This window comes from Corylus avellana, chromosome 1, assembly GCF_965113065.1.
Source record: "Corylus avellana chromosome 1, dhCorAvel1.hap1.2, whole genome shotgun sequence".
Lineage (NCBI taxonomy): Eukaryota > Viridiplantae > Streptophyta > Magnoliopsida > Fagales > Betulaceae > Corylus > Corylus avellana.
The window spans coordinates 6,958,735-6,976,374 of record NC_142490.1 but is presented as its reverse complement, the minus strand read 5'-3'; the positions used below and the strand labels follow the sequence as shown (position 1 = coordinate 6,976,374).

General features: G+C 31.7%; 1 protein-coding gene across 1 annotated transcript; it reads right to left on the bottom strand.

The window, feature by feature from the left end:
* Positions 1-1,852: 1,852 nt before the first annotated feature.
* LOC132172293 (uncharacterized protein At2g34160) lies at positions 1,853-4,771 on the bottom strand. The gene is made up of 5 exons (XM_059583766.2): positions 4,516-4,771; positions 3,914-3,962; positions 2,527-2,589; positions 2,368-2,432; positions 1,853-2,255 (listed from the first exon to the last, which is right to left on the bottom strand). Exons 1-5 carry the CDS (start codon positions 4,618-4,620, stop codon positions 2,151-2,153), a joined length of 387 nt encoding a protein of 128 aa, XP_059439749.1. The 5' UTR covers positions 4,621-4,771; the 3' UTR covers positions 1,853-2,150.
* Between the last annotated feature and the right edge of the window lie 12,869 nt (positions 4,772-17,640).

Here is a 17,640-nt window from a genome sequence, read left to right as displayed (position 1 = left end):
CTTAACGTACATCCAAAGAAGAAAACATTGAAATCAACTCTTTTATCTCAAATACTCGCAATAATGCATACACATCGAGAATGACTGTACCAATCATTGAGGGTTTGCTAAATGTAAGGAATATGATATAAGTAAGATTTTGTGGTTTTTCTGAAATTTCCCCTGGCATAGGACATTTGTTACTAGTGCTCTTAGATGTTTTAAACACAATTGCCGTCAACCGGATACTCTCCATTTTATTTCCTCGAGTCGTGATTCAGAGTAAGCACGCCGTGCAGGAAATATATTTTTTTAATATTTTAATGCAAAAAAAAAGAAAAAAAAAAATTTGCCCGCATGCTATTTTACTTCACCCCATTTCCTCTCTTATCAATCTAACACCTCACCATGTAATTTTACTTCACCCCATTTCCTCTCTTATCAATCTAACACCTCACCATGTAATTAATGTTTCCACTTACTCTATAGGCTTCAACAATTCCTCATTCTTGGTCCTCTACCTCCACTACTTCAACAAATCTCATATTTTAATTGAAAGAAAATCAATCAAAGTAAACACTAGTTTGATCCGAGTAAACATACGTTTCGCGAGTAGGCCAACCCTAGACTTGGTGATGTCGTAACACTTGTAAGACCCATAAGTGTTTTCGTAGCAGGACCGTGGATCGATTGAACATACAACCTTCGTTAATATCTGACATATATGTAAAACAAGATAAATATTGAAATAATCTTAAGGCATAAGTGAAAAAGAAAATTAAGAGCTTGTTTAGAATTGTGTTTGAGAAATAGAACTTTTAAGTGAAAAAGAGCTTTTAGGCAAAAACTTCATTTTTAAACTTTTGGTCAAAAGTGTGTTTTGGCTATTTTTAAGCTTTTTGAATTTTTAAAAGTGCTTTTAATTTTTTTATTAAACGAGTACTTTTTTTTTTTTCAAATTGACTTTTTAAGTGTTAAAAACACTTTTAAGCCCCTAAACGCAATCCCAAACAGACTTAAAAAGAATTACAAAGATGAATTAAATTACCTTTGCATCCGCTAACTAGGAAGATAGGGATTTCTTTCAAAGCCGCTGTTGCAAGAACATGTAAAATTAGTTGCGTCCCCGTTGCACTCATTGAAATAGCATTATAACGACGACAGTTTTGTTTGATCGTCTCTTCGTTATTGGCTATTGGAGATGCGTTGAATGATGCAAATGGAATCCCCCATTCCAACAACACAGGAGCGTACATCTTCTTCTTGTACCACGAATGCTGACTTGCATCCTTGTATCATGCTAGCTAGGGTCGTTAATATTTATGGGATCTATGGTTGTGTTGAAGGCGTTGAGATATGACGCAATCGAGATTTGGCAGCATGAGTTGGTGCCATTGCAAAAGCTACCCTTTATCACTCTACTAGTACTGGAATAATCACAATTTGATATGCACCTAATTACTGCAAACCAGTGATCAACGTAGCAGTCAGCTCCTATTCCAAAAGGGTATGGAATGCTAACATCCCCACAACTTGCTTTACATAAACTGCTATAATTGCTATACCCGATGACTGTACAAATATTGCATCAATTGAACACGAGACCAAAACGATCATCTGAAATACCATTTACTTGATGTCAAGCCGTTTGCATGTGTCAAAGGATCTTTTTTTTTTTTTTTTTTGTTAACACATGTAATTATTTCTGTATAGTGAATGGGTGAATGGGTGAATCTACTATTCCATTTTTATGAGATTCACATGAGTTCACAAATCCAATGATAGATCTATTAAATTTGTAGAATGCCTCAATCCAAAATTCTCACAAGTCAAGAATATTATTAAAAGAATGGTCAGAATCTCTCTCCTCCCTAATGATCAATTCAAATCATTATTTATGTGCAGTACTGGGCTGGCAAAATACAAATCTGGAAAGAAAAAAGAGTACGTTGACAGAGAGAATTTGTACAACTCGATCTCTAAGCAAGAATGAGAGCTAACAGAAGCATACAACTGCAATTCAACTTGATCCAAGTAGCTGCCTCTAAACTCTCTAACAATTCCATGCTAACACCACCTACTCTCCCATTATCTCTACTCAGGCAGACAGTACAGAAAGGAAAGGGAACGACAAAAGTGCAACAAACAAAAATTGACATAGCTCTATGTCGTCATTCTTTGTCCTCAACGGCTGCTGCCTCTGGTGCAGTAGTTGTGGTGGTAGCAGCACTCATCAGAGAGTCAAATTTCTCAGACTTCCCCAGCACAATCTCAATCTATAAGTCAAGGATAAAGAAGTCAAAAACCCAATAATAATAATAATAATAATAATAATAATAATTTTGTTTAGCAAATTTAGCAAACTGGATTAAGAATTAAGATGCCCACCTTGGCCTTTTGAACCAGACGACCTTTGGTCTCATCTTTCATGCCAACTGTCGATGTCAAAACTTCTGTTCCATTATATACCAAAATCATCAAATATGCTATCACTACTATCATGTACATTCAATTATTAGTAGAGCATTGGAAGGAGGCAGTTCTTACTCTTCTGAGTAGCCAGTCCATTGTTCTTCAAAATTTCAGCAATGGTGACAACTGTAGTGATTGCTGTAATGAAGTATGTGAACAATTTTAGTAAGTATGATGAAAATAATATAAATATTCTTACAAATACAACAATGACGTATCACGTATGAGCAACAAGATAGTGAGAAAAGCACTGAATTGGAGCAAAAATTATACAACTTAAAGGAGAAAAGGCAATAAAGACTATAAACGTTGCTCTGCATCATTACCCTATCCTCAGCTTCTCTGTCAAAAAGAAAATACAAGAAAACGTCTTGAAGGTCAAATTTGAAGGATCCGATAAATTTAGGTGCAACTAAATGCCCACACTAGCCGCTTAGGTTTTAGTATTATTGTGGGAAACTATGACTTGTCATCCCACCTAGGTATGAAAAAAAAAAAAAAAAAATTCAATATTGAAAGCCTAATATATATTGTCTAGTCTAATCTTCACTGCTGACCAATTATCGACAAAGCTTCTCTTGCATTTCCCTCTTTGCTCCAACTGGGATTCTTTAGAAGGTGGAATTCCTAATGGCCATGGCACAATTGAAGGGCAAGTATTTGTCTTCTTTCTATTTAATAAAACAGAAACAGCTGAAGCTTCAGAACAAGGGAGAGTTAGAACCCACCGCAGCCAACTTGATTTTTGGATAAAGAGGAATAGAAAGAAGAAAACTTGCTACATGTAAATAACTAAAAATCAAACTCAAGAGTAGTGACACTACTTATGGCATCATACAAAGTGGTGTTGCAATAATTGATCATTCATGAAATCTCCAACTCATTAATGGTAACTTTCCACAGAGCCAATATGATAGCATCACAGATAAAGTCCCATCACGGATCCAACATTATGATCAATTCAATTAATCACTCAAAAGGCTTTGTGGCTATAGAATCAGATTCTATTCGTTATAGAAACCAGAATTTTTAATCTCATTATTTCTTCCTCATACAGAAAAAACACCACTCAACTGATCGAACTTGGTGTTTTCTATCCATTTCATCTATTTTCCCAGCAACCAAAAAAGAAGAATGACTTTTTTTTTTTTTTTTTTTTTTTTTTTTGAGAAATGATAAAATCATTTTCTCGACCATCTTTCAACATCTCTGTATAATAAATGAGTGAATCTACCATTAAATTTTTGTGAAACCTACGTGACCCCACAAATTCAATGGTGAATCCATTAGATTTGCAAAAAGAGATAGTTAAAAAATGGTTGAAAGAATGATGTGTACCATGTCTTTGTTTTTTAGGGGAGGTGGGGGGGGGGGCGGGCGCGGGTAGATAACAAAGGGAAATGTAATACAAATAAATGAAAAGGTTAGTAAGTATATGAGAGCCAGTTTCCAGAAAATGTACCCATTCCCAAAGCAGAAAGCTCAACCTCATTGTGCTGCTGTATGTACCTCTGCATCAAAATAAAAAATAAGTTAGACAAACATAGATCCAAACATAAAATAAAAAATATGTTTGAAAATTATCGTTTAGTTGCTATGAAATAAATGAAAAGGAAAAATTTATGTTTTTCTTGTTTAAATAATAATTTGCCCTAAATAAAGAAAGTGAGGAGCCTAAAATAAAACGCATTTTTCTTTTGGTTCCACCGTATTTTCTTTCTATGTAACCAAACAAAGCTTTAGCAAGTTTTGGTCTTAAACCAGATAGATTCAATCATGGTTCTAATCTGCAATCATGGATCCAACGCAATAACCTTCATATTCAGAAAGCAATCAAGAAGTCACATAAATGAAGAACAACTAATAACAGAGTTAAAGGAAAGAAGATTGGTTCCAAACATTTCCTGCATTCGGCTAAAAGAACCAACAAAATTCAGACTTACTCAAAACCTAAATTGCATTATGCACATTTAGCATCGCTTCACACATCTTCATTATCCTACAGTTTCTTTGCAGCCAAACATAAACAATATTGCATGTAAAAAAGGAGGATTTAATTTATACCTTGGCGAGATTGACATAGAAGAAGAGCGGTTTCTTGGTGTTGGAAACTTGAATTCTGTTCTTCTTCTGGGGCTCAGTGGGTCCAGGAAGTGCAACTGTCGCCATCGTGCTTCTGTGTATCTGGAAGTAATTTTCTCTCAACTTTCTCGCACTTTCTCTCGCTTTCTTCTTGGTTCGCCCAGAGCGGGAAAATTTTGCAGTTGTTTGATCGAAAAAGTAGGAGAGGCCACAACAGGTTGAGCGTTTATATATAGGGCGAGAGCGCGGGATGTGGACCCTGTAGGAAGATACACGTGGCGGAATTTGAGTGAGTAACACCGCTGGCGGTTGGGATTCAAAGTACCGGAAGACTTGGGCTGTTAGAGGGGGAGAGCGAGAGAGAGAGAGGGAGAGAGAGACGGTTAAATGCGGTAGTTATTTGGTTAAACGAAATGACGGATGTACCCTTTCTATATTGGGAAGAATATGGGCCATGGTGGGCCTATGGTCCATTGAGTATGTATGGTAAGCAACTCTCTCTTTGTTTCTGTTTCATGACAAGCATATTGGAAATTTAATCCCCATCAAAATTGCAATGCTCCATTTGTTAATGTTTTTTTAGAAAGGAATAATGCTATTTACTGTATTTTTATCTTATAATTATCTTATAATATTAATGTGATAATCTCGACGACTCCTTAGATCAGTTCTGATTTTGACATTACCCCTCAAAGTTTAAAAACTCTCAATTAAGGGTATCGAACTTTTAATTTCTTTCAATTACTCACTGCCATTAAGATTTTTCGTAAAATTTTGTCAAATTTTTCAAAATACCCATTTTTAAAAAAAAAATAAAAAAATAAAATTGCAAAGATGTTGCAAAAATATTGCAAAGATTATTATTATTATTTTTTTTAAAAAAAAAAAAAACTGAATCTTTACAAATTTTATTCCTATTAAAAAAATATGAGTATTTTGAGAATTTTGAAAAAATTTAACGAAAAATTCTAACAGAATGAGGTAATAAAAAGTTTGATACCTTTTCTTTCTTTCTTTTTTAGATGAAAAGGCTGGAAGGAGTGACCAATGTAATTTCCCCCCTTAGGCGTAACTATTGGGGTTCCCACCCGCTATGGAATGTTCGATTTGATCCATAGCTACTGTCTGTGTAGGCGAGTCCATCACCACAGCCCCACCAAAGTGCAAGTTGGCAAAACTCCTTCTTAATAGCATTTGGTTTGCGGACTACTACTGCAAGCGGGTTCGAACCCGTGACCACTAGGGAGAAAGGAGGGGGGAATTGAACCTTATCCCCTGCTACTTTACCAACTCAACTACCTCCTTGGTGGTAAAAGTTTGATACCCTTAATTGAGAGTTTTTAAACTTCAGAAGTACCTTTAAAACACGTAAAGTTCAAAAAATTTTGTGAAGTTTCTCCCAAAAAATAGTTTCTAACATTACTCTTTTAGAGAATATATAAATATATGCCTAGGAATCAACAATACGAAAACTTTGTAAAATTGAGTCACTCTTAATGCTTTGCACTAGGATAGAAATATGTTAATAGAAGAGACTTGTCGGCCCTATTCTTAAAGCCCATGGGTTCAACTTGTTTCCCATATATTGAAAGGTTGCTACTATTTTTGTATTTCTTTGGTTTGAAAATGATAAAAGATTATAGTGTACGATGTTTATCCTTAATTATATCTTTAAATTCTAATCTTAGTAAAAATTTAAAAACAATAATTTGTTGTACAATCCTAGAGATGGAATTAGCATGTTGGCTGAATTCAAGGGCGAAACCAGGATTTTTTTGTATGTGAGAATAACTTATATAAATACAGAAAATCTCTGTGTTTGTGCACGTTTATATAAAATAAAAGCAAACAAATCTTAAATTTAATTTCATAGTAAATCGCAAGTCATTACTGTATACAAAAATTACATATCTAGAAAATCATCGGTCTTTCCATGAATACGTTATTTGGGAATTTCATCTCTATCATTTACCTCATGAACCAAATAAAAGAAAAATTGGATGAATACATTTCATCTCTCCTATAATTTAGTGATTGAGAATTCACTTTCTAGGTTTAAAAGTAGAGATCATCTCCCATGAGTCCAAAATAACATTAATAATAATAATAATAATAATAACAATAACAATATAGAAGGAAAGCATAACTTTAGTTTCAAGACAAGTAACAATGGTCAAGAAAATAACAATAATGAGTGTGGAGTCTCTATCCCAAAGGCTATGTGTAGTTTCAATCATTATCAGGGTTTAAGTTAAACACCGCTATTTGATTAAAAGTTTATCGGTGTTTCATTGAAAACTGGTAAACACCGGTTTTTTAGTAATGAATGTGGACTATTCTTCATACCAAAGGCTATGTTGACGTAGTTCCAATCATTATTTGCGTTTAACTTAAACGCGAATATTTAAAAGTTTATCGGTGTTTCCGCTAATAAACACCGTTTTTTTAGTAATGAATGTGGACTAGTCTTCATGTTAAAGGCTATGTTTAGCTCCAATCATTATCGGTGTTTAAGTTAAATGTGGATATTTAAAAGTTTATAGGTGTTTATGTTTAACGCAAGTAAACACCAATTTTGTAGTAATGAATGTGGACTAGTCTTCATGCCAATGGCGATGTGTAGTCTCAATCACAGATAATGAATGTTGGCATTTCCGTAACGCAAGTAAACACCAATTATTTTTAATAATGAATGTGGACTCGTTTTCATGCCAAAGGCTATGTGTAATTCCAATCATTATCGGCGTTTAACATAAACACAGATATTTAAAAGTGTATTAGTGTTTCAGTTTAACGCTAGTAAACATGAACTTTTTAGGAGGGCAACAATGAATGTGGAGTCCCTATGCCAAAGGGTATGTGAAGTCTCAATCATGGACTCAAAATACATTGAGACATTAGGAACTTAGTGGTGTGGTACAAATCCAATCACCTGTAGGATCTAAGAAACAGGGGTCTGCCTCAACTTTGCTTCCTCTTTGTGTAACATGGTTGTAATTATTTTCATGGTTGATTACACGTGCGAAAGATGTAGGCCAGCAAGTGAGGTTGACATTGCTTATGAAAATTTATTTCGACTTTGCTTAATGGGGCAATATTAATTCTTATGAATGAGCATTTTCTATATGCCTCTAAATATGCAATTTCTTCTATTTTAGCCAAATTACTATATTGCCCTACGGTACCGTTTTCTTAGTGTAGCAATTTCAAAAGTCTAAACCGTTTAAAAAACTACATCACATAAACCAAATTCCTATTTTGGAACATAAAAAAAAGGGGTGATTTTGGGGTAGATGAGAAAATTTTATTTTCATATATTAAAAAAAGAAAAAAAGGGCTAATCATACTGCAAGATCTTTATCACTCCGATGAAGAACCTAACATGGTTTATTAAAAGAGAAATGCTTCTTTACATTCTGACGTTCATTTCATGTATGTTTTTATTGAGGTGGCATGCTCCATTCATCATTTTTTTTTTTCCTTAGTGTATGGAACATGTTAACTCAGATAAAATGCACACGAGATGAACACCCGAATATAAATAATCATTTCTCTTATTATAAACTTTTTATTTTATTTGTTATTTTTATTAGACCTAGTAGCGTATACGTTTCAATTTTCATGATTATTATTAAAAAAAAAAAAAAGATTAAGCAGTAAAGTGCTCACCCCAAATCTGGCCAGTCATGATTGGCAACTCAACAGTAAAAGAATACAGGATAATTATATGCATCCCAAAAAAAAAAAAGAAAAAAAAAAAAGGAAAAAAAAAAAAAAAAAGGGAAGAAGAAGAAAAAGAAGAATGTTTGGAGAAAAGCTTTCATAGCTTGCGGTAATAATTGTATTCAACCGAAAAAGTGTTGTAATGAGTTTTTTTGATGTTAGGTTTACCTGAATTAATAATTGTGGCACTTCTTGTAATTATGGGCTCTTAGGTCACATCACATGCTTCCATACCAAGCTTCAAAATCTTTTTTTCTCAACATTAATTAAAGACTAATCACTTGGGCAAAGTGTATTAAATTCTAAAAAGTTTACTTGTGTTCTACTAATAATGATGTGGCTATTTTTTTTTTTTTTGACATATACACACAAGAGAAGGAGGAGAAGGATTCGAACTAGTAACTTCCGCTTTATGAGACATAGTTCACAGCTAATTAAACTACTCCTTGGAGATAATAATGATGTAGTTATTAAAATCACCATTTGATCAAAATTTAATAATAATCAATCACAAGCTCAATGGTGATTTTAATAGCCACATCATTCTTAATAAAATACAAATATAACAGAAGTATGCCTCTTAAAATTACTCCTATAGATATGATTAGTGTAGATAAAGCAGAAATTTTTGTATTATAGAAAATAAATGAAACATTATTTGGCTACAATTCAAAAGACACTTTTCTTACAATGTGGAGTTGAGAATGCTTTGATTCCCACTCTCAAAAGCACTTTAGTACTTGTAATATGTTTTTTTATACTTAGTTTTTCATCCAAACACTTTTTGTTTTTCTCTTGGAACACAAGATATTGTTTTTTTTTCATTAAATAAATAAACAAACACACTATATATATATATATATATATATATATATATATATATATATATATATTATGTGGTTATTATGAGTGGAAAAGGATTGAAGGAAGCTTCCTAGGGAGTGCAATGGTTGTCCTTATCCTCTTCTACTTAAGAGATAAACCAAAAAAATTTGTGGGGGTGATAATCTAGTCATTAATCAACCTCCACCGCTCTTCTTGACCTTCATCAAAAGCTAAATTGAAGATAATTGGTTAAGGAGTTTTTTGGTCAAATTTCGGTGATTAAGACTTGACCAGGCAAGTTTTTTAGTCAAATTTCGGTGTTCCAACTTTTATTCCACCTACTTCCAACAACAAAAAACAAACAAACAGATAAACAAATTTCAATAATCAATCCTTAAACTTTAAAAAATTGTTAATTTAGTGTTACTATGTTTCACCAGTTTGCAATGACAACAATCATTCTGTACAAATTCAACTTTAAATCAAACCGTTTGATTTAACGTTGAATTTTGGCAGAAGGGTTGGCATTGCAAACTTCTAAACGATAATAATCCAAAGTTGAGACTTTTTAAAGTTTAAGAATATGATTACAAAAAATAATGAAAAAATAAGGGTGATAAATGAAGTTTTTCTTTTTTTAAAAATTTTGTCCGGCCAACCTTAAATGTTTGATTTCACCCCCGACTTAGTCAACGTTATCTAATGACTAATGGCACATTAAGTCACGATCAAAACTTTGTATGATTCTTTTCAAACTATAATCCTGCCCACATACTTTTAAGTTGGAAAATTAAGGAGAAATCATTTGGAAAATATATAATCTTCACCATGTTAAGTGCGTTTGTTCAAAGTGCGTTTGTTGGAGTGCTTCAAACAAATTTGGAGTTTTTTTTTTTTTTTCTTCTTCGATGGGTAAATTAAATGACCTTTTTTTTAATACAAAAAAAACTCTAAAAAGAAATCCTAAATAAATAAATGCAAGTAGCAAGCGATGGGAAAAGTGTGGAAAATTTTATGTATTGCTCTAAAAAGCGGTTTGACTAACATCTCCATTCTCCACCAATATTTTTTCCAAAGTCAATAATTTTAATTGCCGATTTGATTTATGCCAGCAAATTTCAATTCGTGACATATACATTGCTTGACAAAGTTGTCCATAGGAGAAAAGAGAGTAGTTTTTTTTTTTTTTTTTCAATTAACTTGTAAATATTTTTTAGTTAATTAAAAATAACATTCAAGAAGCGTAAAATGGTTTGTTCTTCTCACGCGTAAACCATTTTTTGTCATTTTCCCACACTCTTCAACAAACAATTGCAAGAGGGCTTATTATGAATTTATGAGGCCCATTTGTTGGACATGTATCAAGTTGTCCGAATACCTGCCTATGCATGTGGGTCCCACAAAGCCCTCGCAATATTGTTTGCCAAAAGTGCAAACAATATGGATAGACTGTTGATATCTCCGTAGTTTCATCATTGGGCGAAGCCTTTAAACTTGGTGACATCTCTATCAAGTTTAAGGTTTGAATCCCCGATGTAAAAACAATTATTTAGAACCATTCTCGTAGAAAAAAATGAATCTAACCCAATTCATATGGGGGCACTCTAGATGAATCCAGAATTTATCAACTCCCTCGAGGGATTTCTTCATAAATAAATAAATGTAGGACTTAGAGTTTGTTTGGAATTGTGTTTGAGAAATATAATTTTTAAGTCAAAAAGTGCTTTTGGGCAAAAATTTCATTTTAAAGTTTTTGTCAAAAGTGCGTTTTGACATCTTTTTGACCCTTAAAAGCGCTTTTAATTTTTTTACCAAACAAATACTTTTTTTTTTTTTTTTCAAATGAATTTTTTGAGTATTAAAAGTACTTTTAAATCATTCAAACACAATCTCAAATAGACTATCAAACAAAAACATGTAATAATAATAAGGGTAAATATATTAATATTATAAGTTTATGAGTTAACCCGCAAACACTGAAAAGTGAAAAATTCCTAGGGTTTTTTTTAGACTTTTTACTCTCAGGATTAATCAAAATGCCAAATAAATTCTCACCGTTAAATTTTTGTAACGCCCGTTAGTCTTAATCAAAACGTACCGTTTTGCCACATTAGTATAATAATTTTTTTATAATTTAATTTTAAAATTATATATATAAAAAAATTAAAAAAAATAAAAAAATTGAAGGGGTGACCTGCGGTAGGGTTAAGGGTTGTGGTGAAAATAATATATTTAACCTAATAATAATATCAATTATATAAAAAGACAAGAAATTGGTCAGAAGAGAATAAAGTCACAACAAAAACATGTGTACATTTATTTAAAAATGCAGTCTACGCCGGCTGACCGTGTCAAAATGTCGGTTGGATCGTTTTAATTTTTGAACAGGAGAAAACCTGGGTTGGTTGGAAAATGTGGTCCAAATTAAGTGCTCCTTCCATTTACATAATTCCCCTTCACGGATGGCACGAGAGAGAATGATAGCCGTGGCCCCTACTCTTGTCCACCCCTACACAAATAAAACCACACCCACATTGCCCCTACTTTAATATATATATATATATATATATATATATATATATATATATATATATATTTTTTTTTTTTTTTTTTTATTTCTCTAAAGAAATTTTAAATCTTTTTTAGCAAAATATTAAAAGCATTAACAAATAATTTCAAACCCAAAAACATGTGAATCTTTGAATAATAATTGCTTTTTTTTTTATTTTTTTTATTTTTTAAGTGACATAAATGTAAAAGCAGTTTCGAGTGTTTTACTTATTGAGTTGTTTGTTAATGCATTTACTTTTTTGCTAAAAAAAAAATAATAAAATTAATCTTCATCCCATTTTTCATCAATCTTTATATAGTAAATGAGTGAATCTACTATTAAATTTATTCATTTTACATCAGTCGGAATTAAGATCTTTTCAAGTTTAAATGAATGGAAAAATATTCAGTTAGTTATATTTTAGAGGCATTTTTGTCTCTCAAAAGTGAAAAGACAAAACTATCCATCAAATATAACTAATCGGAAATGATCATGTTCCCATGAGTCCACAAATTCAATAATTGATCTATTCGATTTTTTTTTTTTAAAAAAAGATTATTAAAAAATAGTTGAAAAAATCATTTATAACATACTTTAAAAAAATAATAATAATAAAAAATAAAAATAAAAACTAACAAACAAGCCGACATCATTGCCCTAATTGCCCTAAGTTAAAACTACTGTGGGGATCGCACATCTCCCCCATCTCAAGGGACCATCTTCCCCTGCTAACATGTACGCTAATTTTACTTTTCACCAGCCCAAATGATGAGTATTGAAATGTTAGTTCAAATTACATGATATATCATTAGCCTTAATTCAAATGTCACCGCTCACATTTTCAAAATATACTTCACAAATTATGGGGTAGGGTCTAACAATCTTTTGCATCACCCGTAAATTTAACATGAAATTTATATTTTTTTTATTAGAATCGAGCGATATTATAGATAATCAACTTTAAGTACAACACTCAACAGAGATTATATTCCAAATATATTGAAAAATTTCCTCAATAAGACCTAGTTCTTCTCTAAGAGAGAGCACTTATTTCGCAAGGTGATGGGCTGCACCATTTAAATGTTGTCTGACATGATTAACCTTCTAACTTTGTAGACAATTTAATACCTATAGAGCTTCCTCAATAAGATATTCATAACTACTTCAACTCCTTCTATCTTCCCTAAGTGTTTGCACCACTTGAAAAACGTCACCTTTCAAGACCACCCTGTAAAATCCTAGCTCACGACATAGATTGACTGCTCTCAAATCAACAATAGCTTCTACAATATTTGGCTCAATGATGTGGTCTCTTGGCGCCGATAAAGTAGCCAATACCTCTCCCGTTCTATCTCTAACTATCACATTGATACCCATCTGACTCATTTAATTAAATAAATCAAGTTAGAGTTTAACTATATAGTCTTACACTCATGTTTCGACACGACCCGAATCTGAACCCAACATGCAACATAAATACTAAATTTTTTTTACATGACTTATAAACTCGATGCAAAATTAATAAGTTAAGATTAAAAGATATGATCTGAATCTAATTATAATTAACTTATATAATTTTATACTTATATTTCAACAAAATTCGATCGTAACACAGAAACACCACCCAATACAATGAGGGTCTAAAACAACCATAGAGGGGGGAAAGTAGTGAGGTTTAAAAGGTCGTTACCTTCAAAGAGGGGCCAAATCAGAAAGAAAGTTGGAGGGAAAAATTTTCTAAAGAAACGGTTGCATCTTTTTGACTCGTAAAAGCTTTTTGGGCCTCGAAAGGTGGGCAAATAGGGCATCTTCAAAAGCTGACCAAAAAAGATTTTTTTTAATTTGAATTTAAGGCCTCTCCTGAGTTTGAAAATTTTTCCAACCAACTTCAACTTGAACAGAAACTTCTAGACAATGCCTCAAAAGCCTGCCTCTTTAGGGTCGTTAGTTGTTTCAAAATTCTTCTCAAATGATGTAGATCGTATTATTTTGAAAAAGTGTGGAAGACAAAGAAGAGAGAAGAAAAAAAAAAAATACTAATCACATCATTTGAAAAGCATTTTAAAAAGAATTCCTTAAGATGTCTAACATTATCCTGCCTCTTTTGGCTCTTCTTACACTTGTAAAGTAAAAATGAGCTTCATAATTTTATTTATAAAATTATATTAAATGAAGAATATATATATATATATATATATATATATATATATATATATAATTGAGGTTGAATAATACAATTGTTTAACAACAATCATGTGTTTCATGTCTCATGAAATGGGCAGTTGTTAATTTGAATTTCTTATTCCCTCTATCTATCCTTGGACCACTAACTCTCTCCAAAAATAAGAAATAAAAACAGGGATTCTTTTAATCATTGGATTTGGCTAACAATATACCTATATTTTATGTAAAATAATCACTAGAAAATACCAATTGCTTTTATTTATTAATTATCATTTAATCAATAATAGAGATGATCTTTCTCCAATCCAAGAAAAAAGAAGAAGGAATATTTTGATTGTTGGGTTGGGAGAGAATTCTCACTTTCCTTGTCACAGACAGCAGTCAAGCTGGGAGATCAGAAAAGAATGTCCCCTTTGGAATTTTAGAGACAATTACAGTGTGATTATGTTCAAAGCTGCTAGGGATTGACCACTTACTTTGACTGTCGACTTCAATTTATTTAACATTTCATGAAATCTTGGAAGGTAAAAGATTCATCCTCCAATTTTTGTTTTTGTTTTTGTTTTTAAATATTCTCAAAAGAAAAATATTAAAAATACTAAAAATAATTTTTATTTTTACGTCACATCAAATACTTTTGAGTTTGGCATATGATGGGTTAATCACCGGTGGTATTTCAGCCACGTAAAATGGTGTTGCAGATATGTTGCCAGAATCTTTTGATATTTCTCGAAAATCATTATAGGTAATGTTGTACACACTCTCACTTTTCCACAACTATTTTCAGTAGCTTTTAAAACTACTATTGAATTTATGATGAATCTTTAATTGAATTAAAATCAAATTATGGTTTTAAAAACTTATCAAGAAAGTGAGAGGGGAAGTTGTGCAATATCCACCTATCCGGAGCCTCACTGTAGGTACGGATGGATGGCGTGGCTCAAACGTCTAAAAACGAGGAAAACGTATTCTAACAAAAGTTATAGATCAAAACAAACAGAATTAGAAATCAAGTCTAAAATATATATATATTGACATCTTTAAGGAGGTTGAGTTTACCCATCTTTGCTTAGTTTCAAGCCTCGAAATGATTAGGAGGAAGTAAGGTAAGAATAAGATTTAGTAATTAAAGCAAAAATACATGTCTTAATTGCTATGCCCTAGATCTTCTCAAGCTTCAACTGCAAACAGACAGCAGGCTCTCGAGTTGGACAGAAGAAACTTCAAAAACAATCCTCAAAGAGTCTTAGACCAAAAGAGTCCACCTTCACTCATAATGTGGGGAATATGTGGACATCATATGGTAGTTTACTAAGATTGAATCCAAACCTAAATCGTTTTCCTTAAAAATACATGACTTCTTCTTCTTGAGACCCATTTGTAAACCACCTTCATTATTGTGGCTCTTCAACATGGACAAAGATTTTCAGTAATTTTATTGTTCAGATTGCTAGCAATTTGAACAGTAATAGTAAATTTAGACTGTCTCAAAATTGCTAACAATTTGAACAAAAAATTGCTAGAGATCAAGTTGCTCTACTTTCCCCTTTTCACAAGTACCATGTGAGTTGTACAAGATTGCAATTATAAATTTCACATCAATATTGTGACTCATTCACCATCAAGAATGTACATTCTTAACAATGCAACTCTCTCTCTCTCTCCCTCTCTCTCTCTCTCATCTTCTTAACTTCCTCTGGCTCTAAAGCTCCTATATTTATTGCTTGGCTGTTGAACTTGAACATTAAGGTTTTGTCTCACCTAGGGTTTAACTAAGGTTGTTTTCTAAATTTAGGTGATTGATAGGTTGAAATATTAACACCATTCTTGTTATAATAGTAAGGATCTTTTAGGTTTGCAATTTAAATAACGTTATTTTAAAAAATACAGTCAAACATTTGGTTTAGAACAATAAGGGTTTTTTTAGATTTGTGATTTTAAAACATGGTGATTTGTAAAAACACAATTAAACATTTGATAAAATCACGTACAGGCCTTTAAAATCACAGTTTAACCTGTAAATCATATGTTTTTTAAAACTCTCTCATTTGCCTGCAACTGAAAACGTAAATTTTTCTAAATTTTCAAATCGCAATTTATTTAAAAATGTATTCCAAAATAATATATTTTTTACAATATAATTTATGATCGCATTTTTAATATGCAAAATCGCAATATACTAAAAACAATCTAATACCCCACAAAAACCCTTTTTATTCAAACCACAACAAAATATACTTTTCAATTTCTTTATCAAACATATTCATATTTTTGGGACCATGATGCGTGCATGCTTCTTATATGGCCAAGTGGACCGTTGGTGGTTCAACCGACGTTCTCTGGTGATGGTGTAAATAAGCATTTTCAATTAATGATGAATGTTTTATTTACACCATATAAAATTCTAGAGGAATGTTTAGATGCTAAGATTTGTATACACTGAATCAATCATACTCATATTATTATGCCACGTTACATTTAAGGCGAAAATATTTATAAACTTTATACGAAATTAGTAGATTAAAATTAAAAGGTTTGATCAATTAATTAAATACATTAACCCGACTCGAACCTGATACATGACATAATGATTAGACATTTTTGATACGACCTACGAACCCGACACGAAATTAACAAATTGTGAATAAATTGTCTAATTCGTATAATTAAATAAATCAAGGTTTATTTATTTTTGTTTAAATTAAGAAAAAAAAGGGGGTCATTTTCCCTAAAAAAAAAAGAAAAAGAAAAAGAAAAAGGAGAGAACGTACACGTGGGAAGGGTAACGTTGTAACTCAAACTAAATTGTCCCTTTTGAGGAATCTCCGACAAATAAGCCTTGAAAGAAGATGAGGTGACACGTCTGAATAGGACAAAAGCATTTGGATGGAGGAAAAGTCTTTCAAATTTTGCGCCGTCACTTGACGCCGTTCAAACCTCCTCCGGGCCCTTTAAATAAGCGTATTACTCGAGTTATGTTAAATCTTGCCGTGATTGACGACCCGCTTGTCAGGGGTAACAGCCGCTGCAGACGTGTCAATTATCTTATCATTACATCATTCATTTTTTTTTTTTTTTGTAATATTATCGTTACTTCATTGGTTGTTTTATTGTTTACTTTTTGGGCTAATCAAATAATTTTGTTTAAAATTATTATCCTAAAAAAAAAAACAAGAAATTTAATATTAAATTCATTTGATCAATGAGGAGAAGAACATTATTAAAGAATACAATAAATTCCAACCTATTTCTTTAATTTCCGATCTTAGCTAACAAATCTTTCATCATTTAATACTTATTTATTATTATTATTATTTTTTTAAATAAGAGTTTTCTTATAGTAATACTCGAATTTATATTGATAAGTTATAAATAAATTAATATAAAGTTTAGCATAATACTCAATTTAAAATGTTAATTATACCCATTTATTTGAAAATTAATAAATATATCCATAAAGTTTCCATCAATATAATTTTTAAATGTCAAACACACACATGTTGACTTTCAGCTCATTCTATGCCTAATTTTTCACTATTCACACTTGGAATTTAAGTGATTTAATTCAATTTCATCGAATTTAAAACTTTTTTTTTTTTTTAAATTTTTTTTTTTTATATGTCTGCATAAGAGGGGATGATGATTCGAACTTGTAACATTTGTTTCATTTAAGCGTGATCCCAGCCTACCTCTTGGGGACCAAACTGAATTTAAAACATGATTGATTATATATCATGTCAAAGTTGGTTGAACAAATTAAATCTTGGCTCCCGTCAGCCAAATTTAATTTGCTAATGAGTTGACTTAATCAGTTGCTTTAATCA

Coding starts and splice junctions, on each gene's coding strand:
- LOC132172293 (XM_059583766.2), bottom strand. CDS start 4,620: ATGGCGACAGTTGCACTTCCTGGACCCACTGAGCCCCAGAAGAAGAAC. Junction 2,590..3,913: donor GCTTTCTGCTTTGGGAATGG/GTACATTTTCTG, acceptor ACTTCATTACAG/CAATCACTACAGTTGTCACC. Junction 2,433..2,526: donor TGGACTGGCTACTCAGAAGA/GTAAGAACTGCC, acceptor ATAATGGAACAG/AAGTTTTGACATCGACAGTT.